The sequence below is a fragment of the Pogoniulus pusillus genome, chromosome Z, assembly GCF_015220805.1.
Source record: "Pogoniulus pusillus isolate bPogPus1 chromosome Z, bPogPus1.pri, whole genome shotgun sequence".
Classification (NCBI taxonomy): domain Eukaryota; kingdom Metazoa; phylum Chordata; class Aves; order Piciformes; family Lybiidae; genus Pogoniulus; species Pogoniulus pusillus.
In genome coordinates this window covers 76,967,206-76,983,409 of record NC_087309.1, presented here as the reverse complement: position 1 = coordinate 76,983,409, position 16,204 = coordinate 76,967,206, and the positions used below count along the sequence as shown (strand labels likewise).

The 16,204-nt window shown below is 43.5% G+C and overlaps 2 protein-coding genes across 2 annotated transcripts in view; one reads left to right on the top strand and one right to left on the bottom strand.

Annotated features, from left to right (window-relative positions):
• Positions 1-15,427, bottom strand: part of DAPK1 (death associated protein kinase 1) — a 134,639-nt gene extending 119,212 nt beyond the window's left edge. The window contains exons 1-2 of the mRNA XM_064140904.1: positions 15,299-15,427; positions 14,780-14,930 (exon numbers count right to left, since the gene is read on the bottom strand). Coding sequence (XP_063996974.1) covers positions 14,780-14,841 — 62 coding nt within the window. The 5' untranslated portion in view covers positions 14,842-14,930; positions 15,299-15,427. The remainder of the gene's footprint in view (positions 1-14,779; positions 14,931-15,298) is intronic.
• Positions 14,840-15,805, top strand: LOC135192962 (uncharacterized). Its single transcript, XM_064176349.1, has 2 exons — positions 14,840-14,944; positions 15,320-15,805. The coding sequence occupies exons 1-2, from the start codon at positions 14,840-14,842 to the stop codon at positions 15,803-15,805; spliced, it is 591 nt and encodes a 196-aa protein (XP_064032419.1).
• The last annotated feature ends 399 nt before the right edge of the window (positions 15,806-16,204 follow it).

Genomic DNA, 16,204 nt, shown 5'->3' with positions numbered 1-16,204 from the left:
TAGACTGCATAAGGTTGGAAGGGACTCAATGGCCATTTTGTCCAACTCCCTTGCAGTGACCATGGACACGATCAAACAGATCACGCTGCCCAGGGCTATGAGTCTGAGGCTGAATATCTCCAGGGATGGAGACTCAACCATGTCCCTGGGCAACCTGTTCCATTATTTGACCACATTAGCCCATTATTTTATCATATAAGGGCAGCTTTGCTTTATTTCATCTATTCAGAACCTCCCTGTTTTACAGCATATGGCCCATAATCTTAATGAGCAATAACAATGTGACTCTAGGCATCATTTCTACACGGATTTTGACACTGGAAGAAGTTTACATTGAATGGTCATAAAATAAAAATATACAAATGCATGATATTCACAGCACAGCTGCACCTGTTAGATAAATAAAATTATGCTAATGTATCAAAATGTTAAATTTTCAGTGTATTTGAAACACCATTTAGTATGGTGATAGGGTAGGGATCAGTCATCAAATATTTAATAGAAAAAAGGCAGAATCTAATCATTGAAAGCAGAAGTGAAATGAACTGCAAAGCCTCAAATGGGTCGTGACTCAGCTTTCAAAAAAGACACATTTCATATTTTCTCATGTAAAAAAAAGAAAAATAAACACTATAAAATCCACATGTATCTTACAAATCTGACAGTATCAGAGCACAAGAATAAATGTACAACCTCCAGCCTATACCCCAAAGAAGACAGCAGTCATCTTTTACATAGAAAGAATTCCTGCTTTTCTCCTCCAATATTAGTTTGTTGTTAGCTATATACCTCAGAAACTCCTCAAACAATGCAATTATAAACACAAAATTTAAGTAAAAAAAACACTAAGCCAATGACGAAAGTACTGCTTCTTCCTTGACTGAAGATGGCTTCAAGAAGAGGTAACAATACAAAGAAAGCACATTTTGTCACATACACACATTTCTTACTGAGTGTCTTAGTAGCTTACATACATTATGAATTTTATGAGCTGGTATCTACAGCCAAGTAGCTGTCCACTTGTCCAGCTCTTCAGCTTTTATTCAAAACTACTCACACTTGCAGACAAGTTTGGGCACTTGGAAATTTACAACATTAAAAAAAATCCCATTTGCCCACTCTAACCTCTATGCAAAGGAGTACCTGCCTGTTGCCTCAAACCAGCACACTAGTCTATGGTTGCTGACACAGAAAAATGTACTCACAGACTGTGCAGTCATCAATCTCATTGTCCAGGGTTAATCAACAGTCAGATTTTGCTTCCCTATTCAGACCAGACCTTCTATGCAGTCTTAGATGGCCACACCTGCACAGCACTGATGCAGAGATCTTGGTGCAGAGGTGATTAACAATGCAAGTTAGTAGATCAAGCCTGCATCCATCACAACCAGAGGCATCCCCATCCCTCTGGCGGTGCATTCCTACACCATGCCAGCAGCTGGCACTGATACTTGCCTGACGTGACCACAGTGACCCATTTCAGGGAGCTCAATCGGTAATCCATTCTCACTTCCAAGCTGTGCTTGGGATGGTGCCAGTGCCAGCGCAGAAAAAGCAGCAGGAAAATGCAGCTCAGCTGGCGAGGAAAATGAATACCCCATTCTCTGGTCTTCTCATTAGGCTGGTTTAACCAGACCGTAGAAACAACCAGGCAGGAGAGCACGCAGGTAAGGGCCGCAATGACCAGGAATTAGCATACCCTCAGGAAAGACAGTAATGTAAGGGAACACAGTGAGAAGAAGTGAACTACCTTTATAAAATAGAACCTGGAATGGTTTCTTCTCCAGTTAATGTTATAACTGGAAATGAAAGCAGGAAAGCAATCTTTCTAGGCAGGACCATGAGAAAAATAGCACTAGAAAGCCCTTTCAAGTAAAAAGCAATGAGAAAAGATGAGGCATAAGATTAAGCCCTTCCCTGATGTGCTCTCCTTTCTCAGGGAATCAACAGTAATTCTGCGCAGATGGCCCTGCTCATGGAGATAAGCAAATACTGCCAGACTGATGATATGCCAAAAAAGTCCTAACTAACTCTCATATCAAAATGTTTGAAGTCTACGCTTGCAGAAAAAACACACACAAAAAACACCCCACAAAAAAACAGCCCAAACCAACAGAAGAACACATGAAAAACAAACATACACAGAGAGAAGTAAAAAGCAAACAAACAAATGACGAAAGATAAAGAAAGCAGGAGACATGGTGAAACATCTATCTCTTGGATTACATTTGCATCATCTTCATTAAAGGCAGCAGGAACCATGTGTCCTGATAGAAGAAACAGAATTGTAAAGAAGAAAGATACCACAGGAAACTTGAAACTTATTACCATCCAAGATACCTATGTTCTTTTCTTAGGAAATAAACTGCCAGTTTTGTTGATGAAGCTGTTGAAAATGCTGAGTTCGTGGTCCAAATAAAAGACCCACCAATATTATTTTTGTCTGTTGAAAAGTCCCATCCTTCAATCCATGTTAAACTTGGCAGAATACTTTAATTGTAAACCATGCCAGAATAGATTACACTAATATCAATCACTGTAAACGTTAGCTCTGCCTAGTTATACCTACGTAAGTAGGCAAAGTAAGCACAGAACCAAACAAAAAACACCACAGAGTACATATGATCTCACGTTTTAAGCACTGACTTTCTTAGACTTATTTAGAAATACAGGACAATGGACCATGTCAGCAATTAAGTACAATCTTCCTAACCTCCACACAACTATGCATACCAGACAGAAAGTACAGCTCTTCAAGTAACTTGTAAAATTTTACACAGTATCAGCTGCTCACAAAGATGAAGCAGAAATCAAGTATTTCCAAGATAACAACTCTGTTACAGGCTAACTTAACATCCTGTTTAAGTAAGAACAGGGACAGAATACTACTACCCAATGCAGTGTTTTTTAATTTCCAAAGGCTCAATCCTCTGCATAGTTCAGCAGAAAATTCAATTGAACCGTTCATTTCAATTAGGTGTTAACCATTTGTAATACACAGTGACTGTGAACTCTTCCGAGCTTTGAATGTGTCACCCAGTATCTTTCTTTGGGTTAAATACAGGCAACACCACCCAAGCTTCCTACAAAAAACAAGCACACTTGCTCCTGCAAAGCAGATGGTACTAGGGAAGAACTGCTCTACAAAGGAGTGGTACACCACCGCATTTTAAGATCTCTGATGCTGGTACTTAACACTTGCACTTGTCTAGGCAGATGTGAAATGATGTCGCTTCTTTAACAATATTGATTCTTGATGCATAAATTGCCCATCACATTAGTTTGTGTAATCAAGGGAGAATAACGGAAAATAAATAAAACATCATAATCCAGATAATAAGGTTGCAGAGTACCATGTGGACTACTCAGTGTGGTATTTCACATCCTAAACCATGTGAACTATTCTGGATTTGGGTAAAAAGCACCTAGTGCAAGACAGTCTCCCCAACATCAGCATGTGCCACAATCAAAAAAAGCCCGAATGCAAGCACACTAAATACATAACACCTTCAGGACAAAAAAAGGACAACATCCTTAAGGCCTACCTGAAGTTCCCTATCTGGGAACTTCAAAAAAGAGTTAAAACTTAGATATCTAACATATCTGCTCCATCTTTATCAGTGTCCTACTTCCATGGGGAAGTATCATGCAATGCTTTCCATCAATTTTACAAACTCAGTCTTGATACAGTGTATTTTTCCTATTCACACTGACCACATTTCAAGCACGAATCCTAGAGTTTAGTCTTCTGGAGGCAAGCAGCCTTTCCAGTCTGCAAATTCATCTGTGAGCACTGTAAGTCCAGTTTATCTTTCTTTTTTTTCCCCAGGTATTTTCATTCTTCATTGTATTTAAAAACTACACCATTCCAAGCTTTGGAGTGCAATGCTAAATATACCAAAGTCTTAAATCTCCTCTGTCAAGAAACTTCTTCCCTTAGCTTCACCACCTTTGCGTCTCTTCCTCACTTTACAACAGCACATCAGTTATCTCTTTGAAATGGAGGGAAGACAGCTGTGAGTACTCTGTGAAAGAAGATGCAGCAAGGTATATTACAAGGATATGGGGAGACACCTGACGCTACAATCCATTTCTAGTACTAGCCTGTTCACAACTGCACCAAAACCAACAGGAATGTCAGCCAAAAAATAATCAAAACATGAAGACTTTGCTTTATCTGCATCACCCCTAGATGAGGAGATCTCGAGGTTTAAAAACATTACTTATATTAGACTCATTGGCAGAGGTCTTTGTACCCAGTTCTACTGAATTTCACACCATTATGTTACTCCAGAATTCATAACGAAGACATACAACTAAATATTTACGCTTGAAGAGCTTTAAACTTTTTCTTTGCTTCTCCCACAATCACAGAAACACCCAGGCTGGAAAAGACCCTCAGGATCACCAACCTATAACCCTACTTGGTAAGATTCACCTTAAACCATATCCCTAAGCACCAAATCTCTCAGCTTGAGGTCATTCCCCCTTGTTCTGTTTTCAGTTACATGTGAGAAGAGACCAGCAGCAGACTCTCCACAATGTCCCTTCAGGTAGTTGTAGACAGCAATGAGGTCTCCTCTCAGCCTCCTCTTTTACAAACTAAACAGCCCCAGCTCGCTCAGTCACTCCTCATGAGATTTATTCTCCAGGCCCTTCACCAGCTTCACTGCCATCCTCTGCACCCACTGCAACACCTCCACATCCCTCCTATATTGTGGTGCCCAAAACTGAACACAACACTTAAGATATGGCCTAACCAAAGAGGAGTACAAGGGGACAATCACCTCCCTACTCATGCTGGCCACAGCATTTTTAATCCAAGCCAGGATGTCACTGGACATCTTGGCCACCTGGGCACACTACTGGCTCATATTCAGCTGCTTGTCTATTACAACCCCCAGATCCCTTTCTGCCAGGCAGCTCTCCAGCCACACTGCCCCAGGCCTGCAGCATTGCTTGGGTTTTTTTGTGACCCAAGTGCAGGACCTGGTGTTTGGCCTTGTTGAACCTCATCCCATTAATATTGGCCTATTGATCTGGCCTATCCAAGTACCTCTGAAGAGTCTCTCTACTACTGGACACCTATTTGGTGTCATCTGCAAACTTACTGATGACACTCTCTATGCCTGAATCAAGGCCATCAATAAAGATGTTAAAAAGAAGTGGTCCCAACACGGATCCCTGAAGAACACCACTAGTGACAGGCTGCCAACTGCATTTAACTCTACTGACCACCACTTTCTGAGCCTTCCTGTCCCGCCAGTGCCTTATCCAGGAGACAGTGTGCTTATCCAAGTCATGTATAGTCAATTTGCCTACAAGAATTGTGTGTGAACAGTACCAAAGGCTTTTCAAAAGTCTAGCAATACAACATTGACAGCCTTTCCCTCATCCAGTAGCCAGGTTATCCTGTCATAGAAGGAGATTAGGTTGGTCAGGCAGGACCTGCCTCTCATAAATCCATGCTGACCTGGCCTGATCTTCTAGTTGTTGTCTGTATGACGTATGATGGCATTTGAGATGATCTGCTCCATGACCTTCTCTGGTCAGACTGACAGGTCTATAGTTTCCTGGATATTCCTTTCTGCCCTTCTTGTAGATAGGCATCACATTTGCTACCCTCCAGTCCATTGGCACCTCCCCAGTTAGACTTCTGGTAAATAACGGAAAGTAACTTAAAGAACACATCTGCCAACTCCTTCAGCATCCTTGGGTGCAGCCCATCCAGACCAACAGACTTATACATGTCTAAGTGATGCAGTAGGTCAGTGACCACTTCCTCATTTATTGTGATGTTCTCGATTCAATTCCCCTCCCTGACTCCTACTTTACAGGGTGGGTGCCCAGGGCACTGCTGGATCCAGTGCTAAAGATCGAGGCAAAGTAGGCGTTAAGCACCTCAACATTCCTTAGTCACTAAGTTTCCCTCTGCATTCAATAGGGGATGGAGATTCTCCCTAGTGCTCCTTTTGCTGTTGATTAATTTATAGAAACATTTTTTTATTATCTTTAACAGCTGTAGCTAGGTTGTCATGGAGGGTAGCAGAAGCCCTTAGCAGGCCTCCCTGCTGTAAAAGTTTCAATGTCTCACATTAATGCCAAGAGCATCGTAAAACCAAAACAGTCCTTCAGCCCCATGAGAAAGTCTCTCCCTAGTCGAGATAAAAGGTAAACAGTGGCCACTGTTTTGGCTAGGGGGAACGGCAGTTCTCATGCCCACTCGACACCTGGTGTGGGCTGAGCCTTGGGTGGTCCTACAGGTTGTTTTGGTAAGAACTGTCCAATTATATAGGTTAATTGTAATTTTGTGCCAATCTGCAAGAATAACGTAAAATAGCCTGGACTGGAGGGTTACACCTCTTTTAAACATTATAAAAATGGTGTGCCTTCCTGGATGGGGGCGCTTGCTGGCTTGAGCTTGCTGGTACCTGCTCCTACCGCTCGCTCGCTAGCCTGCCTGCCTCGCTCCTGCCCCGGTGCCCTCACGTTCCTGATCAGCCCTGCCCGACGAGGGGCTCGCAGAGGCCTGAAACCTGCTTGGGCCCGATCCTAACGAACAAAGGGACACCGCCCAAAACTTTGAACTTTGCTGAACTGAACTACGAACAGTGAGTAAATTGGAGAAAGAACTCTTTACCTAAAGACTGAGTAACTTTAAAGACTCAAAAGAACTCTAAAGAAATCACAGACTCTTCTTTATCTGCTATTTTCTGAACTGTTATTTTACAACTTCAATCCAAAAGAACTCACGTGGGGAATTTAGTTCGGGAGGGGGATCTCCGTGTTTGAGCAATAAATCACTTGAAAATCCACAAGTGAGTCTCCACGTATTTTCCCCACAACCTCCCAAACTACCTTCCGTGACATAGGTTAAGCTCTATCTGTGCTTTGGCTCCCCTAATTTTCTCCCTACACAATTCTACTACATCTTTATAGTCTTCACAAGAGATATGTCCCCTCTTCCAAAGGCCATAGACTCTCCTTTTGTTCTTGAGGTCTAGAATAAGGTCTCTATTTAGCGAGGCTGGATGCCCTCCCTGCCAACTTGTCTTTTGGCACACAGGCACGGCCTGCTCCTGTGCCTTTAAGACTTCACTCTTTGAGTCTAACCCTCCTGGACTCCTAAATTTTCCAGGATAGCTTCCCAAGGGACTTTGTCCATCAGTCTCATAAATAGGCCAAAGTTTGCCCTCTGGAAGTCCAAGGTGCTCATTTTACTAACTCCTCTCCTTGTTTCCCCAAGCATAGAGAACTCAATCATCTCAAGATCACTGAGCCCCAGATGTTCTCCAACTTTCACCTCCCCACTGGTTCTTCTTGGTTCACAAGAAGCAGATCCAGGAGAGCACCTTTCCTGTTTGGCTGTCCCATCAATTGTGTCAGGAAGTTATCCTGCACACACTTCAGGAATCTCCAGGACTGTTCTCTCACTGCTGTGCTGTACTTCCAGCAGACATTTGGGAAGTTGAATTCTCCCACAAGAACAAGGGGTAGCAATCATGAGACCTCTCTCAATTGCTTATAAAAAAAATTATCTACCTCTTCATCCTGATTGGGTGGTCTACAGCATACTCCCATCACAATATTGCCCTTGCTGTCCTTACTCTTGATTCTCACTCATAATGACTCAACCCTATCACCACTTTTACTAGTTTGTGTGGCTCCAGTTTCCACCTAAGTCAGATATGAACTAGTGATAGTTAAGTAGGATCTACTATGCTGCGTGGTAAGTCAATTAATATTCTTCAGATTTGTTGGATAATCCTCTATGCCTTCCGGCAATGAGGTCAAAATACAGTCTGAGAAACAACAGTGTTATTTCAGCCAGAGCTCCCAGTACAGGCCACCTACTGAGCCACCACTTCAACTGGCACCTTCTCTTTGGAATATAAAATTTTACCAATAAGTTTCAGTTTCGCTAACTGAGCCAGTTAAAAAGAGGACAGACACATTGCCATTAGGTTCTGCTGTAGGTTCTCACAGGAAAGATGCATTTTTCTCAAAAAAAAAAACCATTCCCCTTTTGCTATCTCTGACCAATTGCAAGAACCATTTCTTAAAGTTACTCAAAACCAACTGCACCATCTGAAATTCTCCTAATTTCAAGTTTAACTTCCTTGTTGGTTTATGTTCTTCTGCCTTTGTAGTGATGTGACAGGTCTTCTCTGTTCCTCTTACACATTTAACATGAGTTAGATATATGGAGGCAATTGCAACTCCACGCAGGCTGCTATTTCACAGCACTATCAGCTCATCTGAGTGAGCACTCACTGCTGCTATAAATTAGGTATCAAGTGAAGTTTTTTGCCTTTGATAGCACTGCTGCATAAAAAACCCTAACAAAACACCAAGAAACATGGCAGAAGAAAGCGATACTGCTCTTTTCAGTCACCAACAATGTGAACTGAGCTTGGCACATAGCTCTCTGGAAAACTTGGCCTCCACCTCACTTTTCCTAAACTAAAGGGGCCAGCAGTGTGCCCAGGTGGCCAAGAGAGCCAGTGGCATCCTGGCCTGCATCAGGAATGGTGTGGTCAGCAGGAGCAGGGAGGTCATTCTGCCCCTGTACTCTGCACTGGTCAGACCACACCTCGAGTACTGCGTTCAGTTCTGGGCCCCCCAGTTTAGGAAGGACACTGAGATGCTTGAGCGTGTCCAGAGAAGGGCGACGAGGCTGGTGAGAGGCCTCGAGCACAAGCCCTACGAGGAGAGGCTGAGGGAGCTGGGGTTGTTTAGCCTGGAGAAGAGGAAGCTCAGGGGTGACCTTATTGCTGTCTACAACTACCTGAAGGGTGGTTGTGGCCAGGAGGAGGTTGCTCTCTTCTCTCAGGTGGCCAGCTCCAGAACAAGAGGACACAGCCTCAGGCTGCGCCAGGGGAAATTTCAGCTCGAGGTGAGGAGAAAGTTCTTCACTGAGAGAGTCATTGGACACTGGAATGGGCTGCCTGGGGAGGTGGTGGAGTCGTCGTCCCTGGGGCAGTTCAAGGCAAGGTTGGATGTGGCACTTGGTGCCATGGTCTAGCCTTGGGCACTGTGGTAAAGGGTTGGACTTGATGATCTGTGAGGTCTCTTCCAACCTTGGTGATACTGTGATACTGTAATTTCTGCTTGGTACACACAGCTAAAGCAGAGGAAGTGACATATCAAAAAACTGTAAAGGGAGTTAACAGAGAGAAAAAAAAAGAAACACCGAAAACCCCCCACAAACACAGAAGGACAAAAAAAACCCAAGGCCCAGAAAAACAGAGTCCAAGTTTTTGCACACGCCTAGCATACTAGCTCCGGTACTGATTGCGCATCGGGGAGCCTAGCTACAAGAGAAATCAAAGATAAGCATTTTTATCTGCTTCCTGATGAATTCTAAATTTATAAAGTTTTATGTATTTGAACTGAAGGCACAGAAAAATCAGCAAGCTCTAATTTTAATTACACTTCATTTTAAAAGAGCTACAAAGCAGGCATTACTCTCCCCCAGTGCAAGAAATAAACTAAACAGGCCCAAGCAGTTATATCCAAAAAAACATCTGCACCTCTTGTACTCTTTCATGCAGCAAACAGCTTGTTTTATAAGGCTGTAATTGTCAGCAGCAGCACTGTGCACAGCAGCCTGTGCAATCAGCAGCATGTTGTTATGTGTTTGCCAAAAGGAGACCTTTTAAGGCATGGCTGGGAGGTAGTGCAACTTGAGGCACAGAATGAATCTCCCCATCACACTTCCCAGTCAAGGTATCTTTTTTTCTCCCAGTGCCTGCATAACCACCAGGACCAGGAACTGCAGACTAGTGTGGAATAACTAACTTGTCCTCCGAGGGATGATAAGTCTGATACTACATTTACGCAGTTCAAACAGCACACAAAAGGTCTTTTGCAATTTCAGAATTTTCAACTCTTAAAAAATCCCCCCCCGCCCCCCCCCCCCAAACACACATACAACTACGTTTCTTGCTCAAATAGCAGTTTTGTGGCTGGTGTTTCCAGAGTTCCTTCCTAGGTCTTTGGTCCTGACAGATTCATATAGTCCACTAAATTTACTTTAATTAACTATCATATTCTACTGGAATTTGCATATATGTAGGTATAGAAGCACTGAATTCCACATTTGTAGTATTTATCATTGTGTCTGTATACAGGAAATGGTACTGCAGATCTGCATCTTCAGTACTTTACCTTCCGTTTCATACGGGAGGTAAAATGGTGAACACATGACTTTTAATGGACAAGTGGAGATGAGGTTCTGGAGCCAGAAAAGAGAGCAGAAATAAGAAATTTCAATGCTGTCATAGTTATGAGTTTTGTACCCTATATGCAATACTTTTAGCCTTACCAGATCATCTTTTGCATTGCTTCTCTGCCCCTCAACTTTCTGATCTGATAATTCCTAAGAAAAAAATGTTACACAGCAGCATTATTAAAGAGGGTTGGCTTGGGTTTTAAACAAGACTTTCTGAAATGACGTATCAACTCAAAGGAACTTCACTTCCTGTGCATCTCACAACAAAACATGACGATACTCACACAACTTTAGTACATTAGCTAGTTAGCATTACATTAGGTTGTCCAACCTAAAAAGCACCACAAAGGCCAAATTCTAGTTGCCATCCAAGTAATTTCTGTCTGTGTGTGTTTGTGTTTAGTGACAACAGATGACAAAGACCCTTACCAGTTCTAACCATCAGTGTTTCTGAAAACTTACACACAACCAACAAAACACATACTGATGTGCATGTACAGATTTATGTTCTGTCTACAGCACCCCTGCTTATTACAGAAATCAGTTTCTAGTGTCCAGGGGAAAAAAATAAAATCTGTTTAAATGTTAAAATTGCTAGATACATCTTCCTGTTTTTTCCAACAAGAAGAATCTAAAACCCAAAAATCACAGAATGATGTAAATACCATTCTTCAATTGAATAACTTTGGTTCACCAACATGCACTTCTTTCAGGAAGGCACACGAAATTTCAAGTGAAAAAACAAACAAACAAAACATAGACAAAAAACCCTCAAACAAAACTCACCCAAACAACCAACCAAAAAAAAAAATCCAAACAGAGGAAGCTAGGGGCCAAAGGAGGAGGAAACTATTTGTAAGAGCAGGAAGTTCATAGCTTCAATTCACATTAAACAGACATAGTATCTACCTAAACCATAGCTTTGTTCAAGCATCTCTCCCAAGTATTTAAGTAAAATCATGTTTCTCATAGTCACAAGGCCAGTCACAAGAAAGTAAAAAAAATAATTTTGGCTAGTTTGATCTGGTTTCAAGGTCTTTACCTGCACGCTCACTTTAGTGAGGTTTTTAATATTGATGAACCTGAATTCCTGTCTTTTGGGCAGACTACAGTAAAAGCACTGCAGCAAGGTGTTTAAAATGCACAGTCACATCACCTGCAACCGCAGGCAGAATTAAAATGAGCAAGATAACTTTAGTAAATGAGTTGTCCCTTCATCATAATCGCTACCATCCCTTGAAATTCCATGTTTGGATGATTACTTAACATATCTGTGGGTAGCCTGCATTTGAACAATGCAAGTATTCCTTCATAACTGTGAAATTTGTACGAGCAATGCAACATACAAAAATATCAAAAGCATAATATTCCTATATGGTCTGTATTAAAAACAACTCTTGACCCACAGGTATCACAAGACTGTCTGGGTACAATATCTTAAGATAAATCAACCCGAACAGCCATGAACATATCAGGAGAAATCATATACAGGCAAGGCAAATAAGGTGATCCAAACGTCCATTTTTTTCTTATACTCTCCAAGCATAAGTCAAAACAAACCAAAGAATGGAATAAAACTCAAACATTCTGGTGAAAGCATGTGGACCATGTATTATTTTTCCTACAAAAGTACTGTGAAATACCAGAGAACTCAAAAGTGTGGGACTTTTCTTTTCAGGCCATGTACACCATTACCTCCTTGCTTCCAACAAACCTAGGTTTTATGTTATGCAATATTTAAGTCTCCTTTATTAGTTTCAATTAAAAAAATTAATTCACACAACCCATTTACTTTCTTCAATACACTTCTCTCAGATAGCTTTCATATTCAAATAATTTTTTTATATTCTAGTTACTGTCAGAAGTGTTCTAATGTAATAAAGGCTGCTAAATAATTTACAAGGGAAAACAGTTACGATTATTGAAATCTGGGAGTATTTTCATCTTTATTGAGCTTTCTCACAAAGCCAGTCGGCCTAGGAACTTCAGGATCTGCTCACTAGAACACTCTGTCAGTAAAAACTAATCTGTTCATTTATTTTCCTTCTTTGATGCCTGACTGCTGCTGAAAGGAAATTTTTTAATTTCTTCAGTAAGAAGAGGAAAAATAGCTTGATTTTGCAGAATAGACCCTTTTGTCATTGATTATCGCAAGTATTAAATCAATTTGGGTTCCCAAATAAACATAAGAAATTTTGAAGTCCAATATGTCTTTAATATTCACTGCTTTCTGAGTTTTGAGCCTCAGGGTTGACATTTGGAACTATATTTACATGCAAACACAATGGTAAAAAAACTACTCAAGAGGTAAAAGAGGATGGAAATCAATGAGATTTATGAGAGAGTCTTCAAGCAATCCTAGAAATTTAAGATTAAAAAGAAGTTATAAACACTAAACTAAACCATGCAACAGCTATTCCTGAGATTTGATTCCACTTATGACAACACTCTGCAGTACAATAATCCAAATTTCTTAAAGCGATACTGAAGTACAAGCGTTGGCTTTCTTAGATAACTACATTCAATTTTTAAAGCAAAAGCCCTGCCAAACAGAGTGTTTTGGTGTCCCTTGGTATTTTCTCACAACAGGAGACAAAACCAACAAGCTGCTCCTTAGTTTCCTTTACTTTTTTCAAGGATAGACTACAGTAGAGTTTAACATATGTTTAAATTATTAAAATATTACAGGTTTAGACAGCATGCTGAGCCTATACAGAATTAAGATGAATAAAAACAACCTCAGCACTGTAAGACCTTGTCTACAACTGATCATATTCGTATACCATTTTTAAACTGAATTCCATTAGCAATATTCTGCCAATTAAAAAAAATCCAATATTCAGTACTTACACTTCCCTGTACTGCAAAACGAATCTTCATTACTGTGTTCCGGAGCTAACATGTGACTACCAAAGCATGTCTGCTTGGAAAAAAACCTACATATTTACACATTTCTTATGTAACTGGCCTAAAGTTAATGGTTCTCTTTTATAAATATGTAACAGTGACCAAATATTGTGTTGACACTTTAAAATAAATACAACAGGTTACAAAAACTGTAACACCTTCCAAACTAGCATACTGTCATTGTCTTCTCCCTGAAGAACCTTAAGAAAACACAACAGATAAAGACGCTGATGTAGAAATTATTTTCTTCTGTAAACCATATATCCATGCCTCTAAGTAAATGCATACCTTTATTTGTAGGAGTCCAGAAAGTCAAACCTAGATTTCAGAACACTTTCTGTGTTCCTGACAAAAAGATCAGAAATAAAATCCAATAATTTTATGTATCCAGACAAAATATTTAGGTAACAGAACCCAAACTTACAGTTTAATATGATAACATGTCATTCTAACAAGATATTCAGTAAGTTAACATGACTTTGCTGTCCAACACAGCTTGTTACTCTAGACGTTTGAGAAAAACAACTCAAAACACTATATGAAAATATAAGTACACATTATCATGTACCTGTACAAGTAATGACAAGAAGTCTGTAAATAAATTAAGTATTTATTTTAAAGACAATTCAATGAAACATCTGAAAAAGTGGCGGATTTTGTTTGGTGGTTTTCATTTGTGAGTTTTGAAGGTTTACGATTTTTTTTTAGAAACACTGTTCTAAGTTCCTGACAATGCCAGTACTTTGTTTGCAACATTAGTTATTACTGGGCCCTTCACTGGAAAGGTACACACAAAGACACAGGAGCACCTGCCTCACACATACTGCTCTGTGGCACAGGAACACTGATCCTAAGCTACAAAATCACCAAGATCAACGCTAGAAAAGGATTCTATCACACTGGTGTGTTAAAATGCCATTGGATTCCCTTTTAAAGAAGGTGGGGAAACGATGTAAAGGACTTCCACAATTCACTATTAAACAGTATTAATACACCAAGAGCACTAGAAACAAGGCATGATCAACAGCTTCAGCCTGGAGATCTCTACACAGCATTCAAGAACCAAGATTGAAACAGACTGAGCTTCAGCTACAGCCCTCTGCTCATATCCTCTGATCTGACTTCCAGCACCAGCACTAACAACAATGCCCAGTATGAATGATGAAATACAGTTAGACTTTCCTTAATTTCTTTAATCGAGTTATTAAAACAAAACCAATATGCGATATATACGACGGACTTTTTCACTGCTACAGAATGCAAACTTCTGTCCTACAAACCCACCACGTTTCCAGCTACTCGCCCGGCTGCCAGCAGCAAGCCTACAATTTCACAACTGTCTCTCCGCCCCAAAGGCAGCAAGTACGCCCGTAGGCACTGCAAGACACCCTGATGGGCCCCACGCCGAAAAGGTACCAACTGGTAATTGCTCCAGTACAAAATTCATCGAGTCCGTGTAAAAAATAGGAAAAAAAGGAACCAGGCCTAGGCTTAAAATTCAACTCCCTTTCCCCTTTCCCGTCTTGGGGCGGCTCACGGAGGGCGGAAAGGTTCAAGAGACAAGAGCTGCGCCTTTGCCCCACGGCGCCCAGCGGAAAAGGCTCACATAGCCCAGACGCGTCGCCGGCCCGCACCCACCTGCCAAGGTCCTCGCCCGTGTCATAGTGCTCCTCGAGGTTCTCCTGCCTGAACACCGTCATGGTCGCCGCCTCGCCGACGACGACTTCAACCCCTGCTCGGCGCCCTCATCACCAGCGCCCTGGAGCCGCCTCACTCTCAGCTGCGCTCCCTGCGGAGAAGCGCGTAAGTCAGCGCCTCGCAGCTTCGGGGTTGCTCTCCCCACCCCCGAAGGAACCGGCACCCGAGAGCTGGTGAACTCCTCCCCTGCCCAGGCGACTGGAGAAGAAAGCGGCACTCTCTGCCCCCGCCCCTTCCCCGGCAGCTGCACCCCCGCCCACTCCCCGTGGCGGCTGCCGGCGCACGGCCGCTCGTTGCCCGTTAACCCGGGACGAGCCACTGGGCCTGCGGCGGGAGCCCCGGGCATCCACACACCTAACCTCTAGCGAGGCGAGAGATCCCCTCCCCGATAGCGGGGTTGGTAACCTCGCCTGCCGCCGCGGTGCTGCCCGCTCCCTCGCTCACCCTGTCTCCGCTTACCTGCTGCTTGCCCGCTGCTAGTGCCGCCGCGGCGCCCCGGCCGCTCCGCGACCTGTGAGGCGGCGACAGCGTCGCGACCGCTCCCGACCGTTGCGCAGGCACCGCGCGACGTTACCGCGCGCGGCTCCACCGCCCGGCCAGTGGGGAACGCCCACCGCCCCCCGCCCGGGCCTGCCCGCCCCTGCCCCGCCTCTGTCCCGCCTCTGCCCCGCCGCTGCCGGGCGGCGCCGCCAGGTGCGCTCCACCCCGAGCCGACGACCCAGGGGAAGAAGGGGGTGGGGCAGGAGCAGCGAACCCAGCGGGCCACCTCCCGGCTCTCCCACCCGTGCTCCCTGCTTCGGCCTGCGGGTGGCTCGTGGCGCAGCTATTGTGTGCGCTGCCGCTAGCCGCCTCCGCCCGCAGCCCGCGCTTTGTCTTTCACCCCGCCCCCACCCGTCTCCCTGCCGCTCAGTGGCCTCGCCCCTGCCCCTGGCGGGGTTAAGCGGCTCGGGGCAGCCGGGGGCGTAGCGGCCTCTGCTGCTGGTACTCACCGATGGCACCTTACTCTGTCAAAAAGTGGACCCAGAGGAACGAGCGGGACGGTGCTATGAAGGGCACTGTCCCGTCCACAGACCATTGCCGCCCACCGCCCCGCGGCGACACCCGCCCTATATTCTGTGTCCGCTGCCGCAGGAGCTCCCCCGAGACCTGCAAGCAGCGACAGGCGCAGGAGGCTGCCGTGGCCCTGCGCACGTGCTCAGCAGGGAGCACCGAGCGGTCATGGCGTGCACAAAGCGCACCCAGCGCGGAGCCATCGCTGCTCTTGGGCACTTGGCAGAGTAAACATGTAAGTACCGTTTGCAGGCATCCTTCTATCACCAGGCAACTACAACGATTTTTTTTTAAAATGGAAAATAAGTTACCTCC

What these genes read in the sequence shown, in the direction of transcription:
- LOC135192962 (XM_064176349.1), top strand. Translation starts at nt 14,840, where the DNA reads ATGGTCGCCGCCTCGCCGACGACGACTTCAACCCCTGCTCGGCGCCCT. An exon ending in CGCTCCCTGCGGAGAAGCGC is followed by an intron (nt 14,945 to 15,319) that starts GTAAGTCAGCGC and finishes GCCCGCTGCTAG; the next exon opens with TGCCGCCGCGGCGCCCCGGC.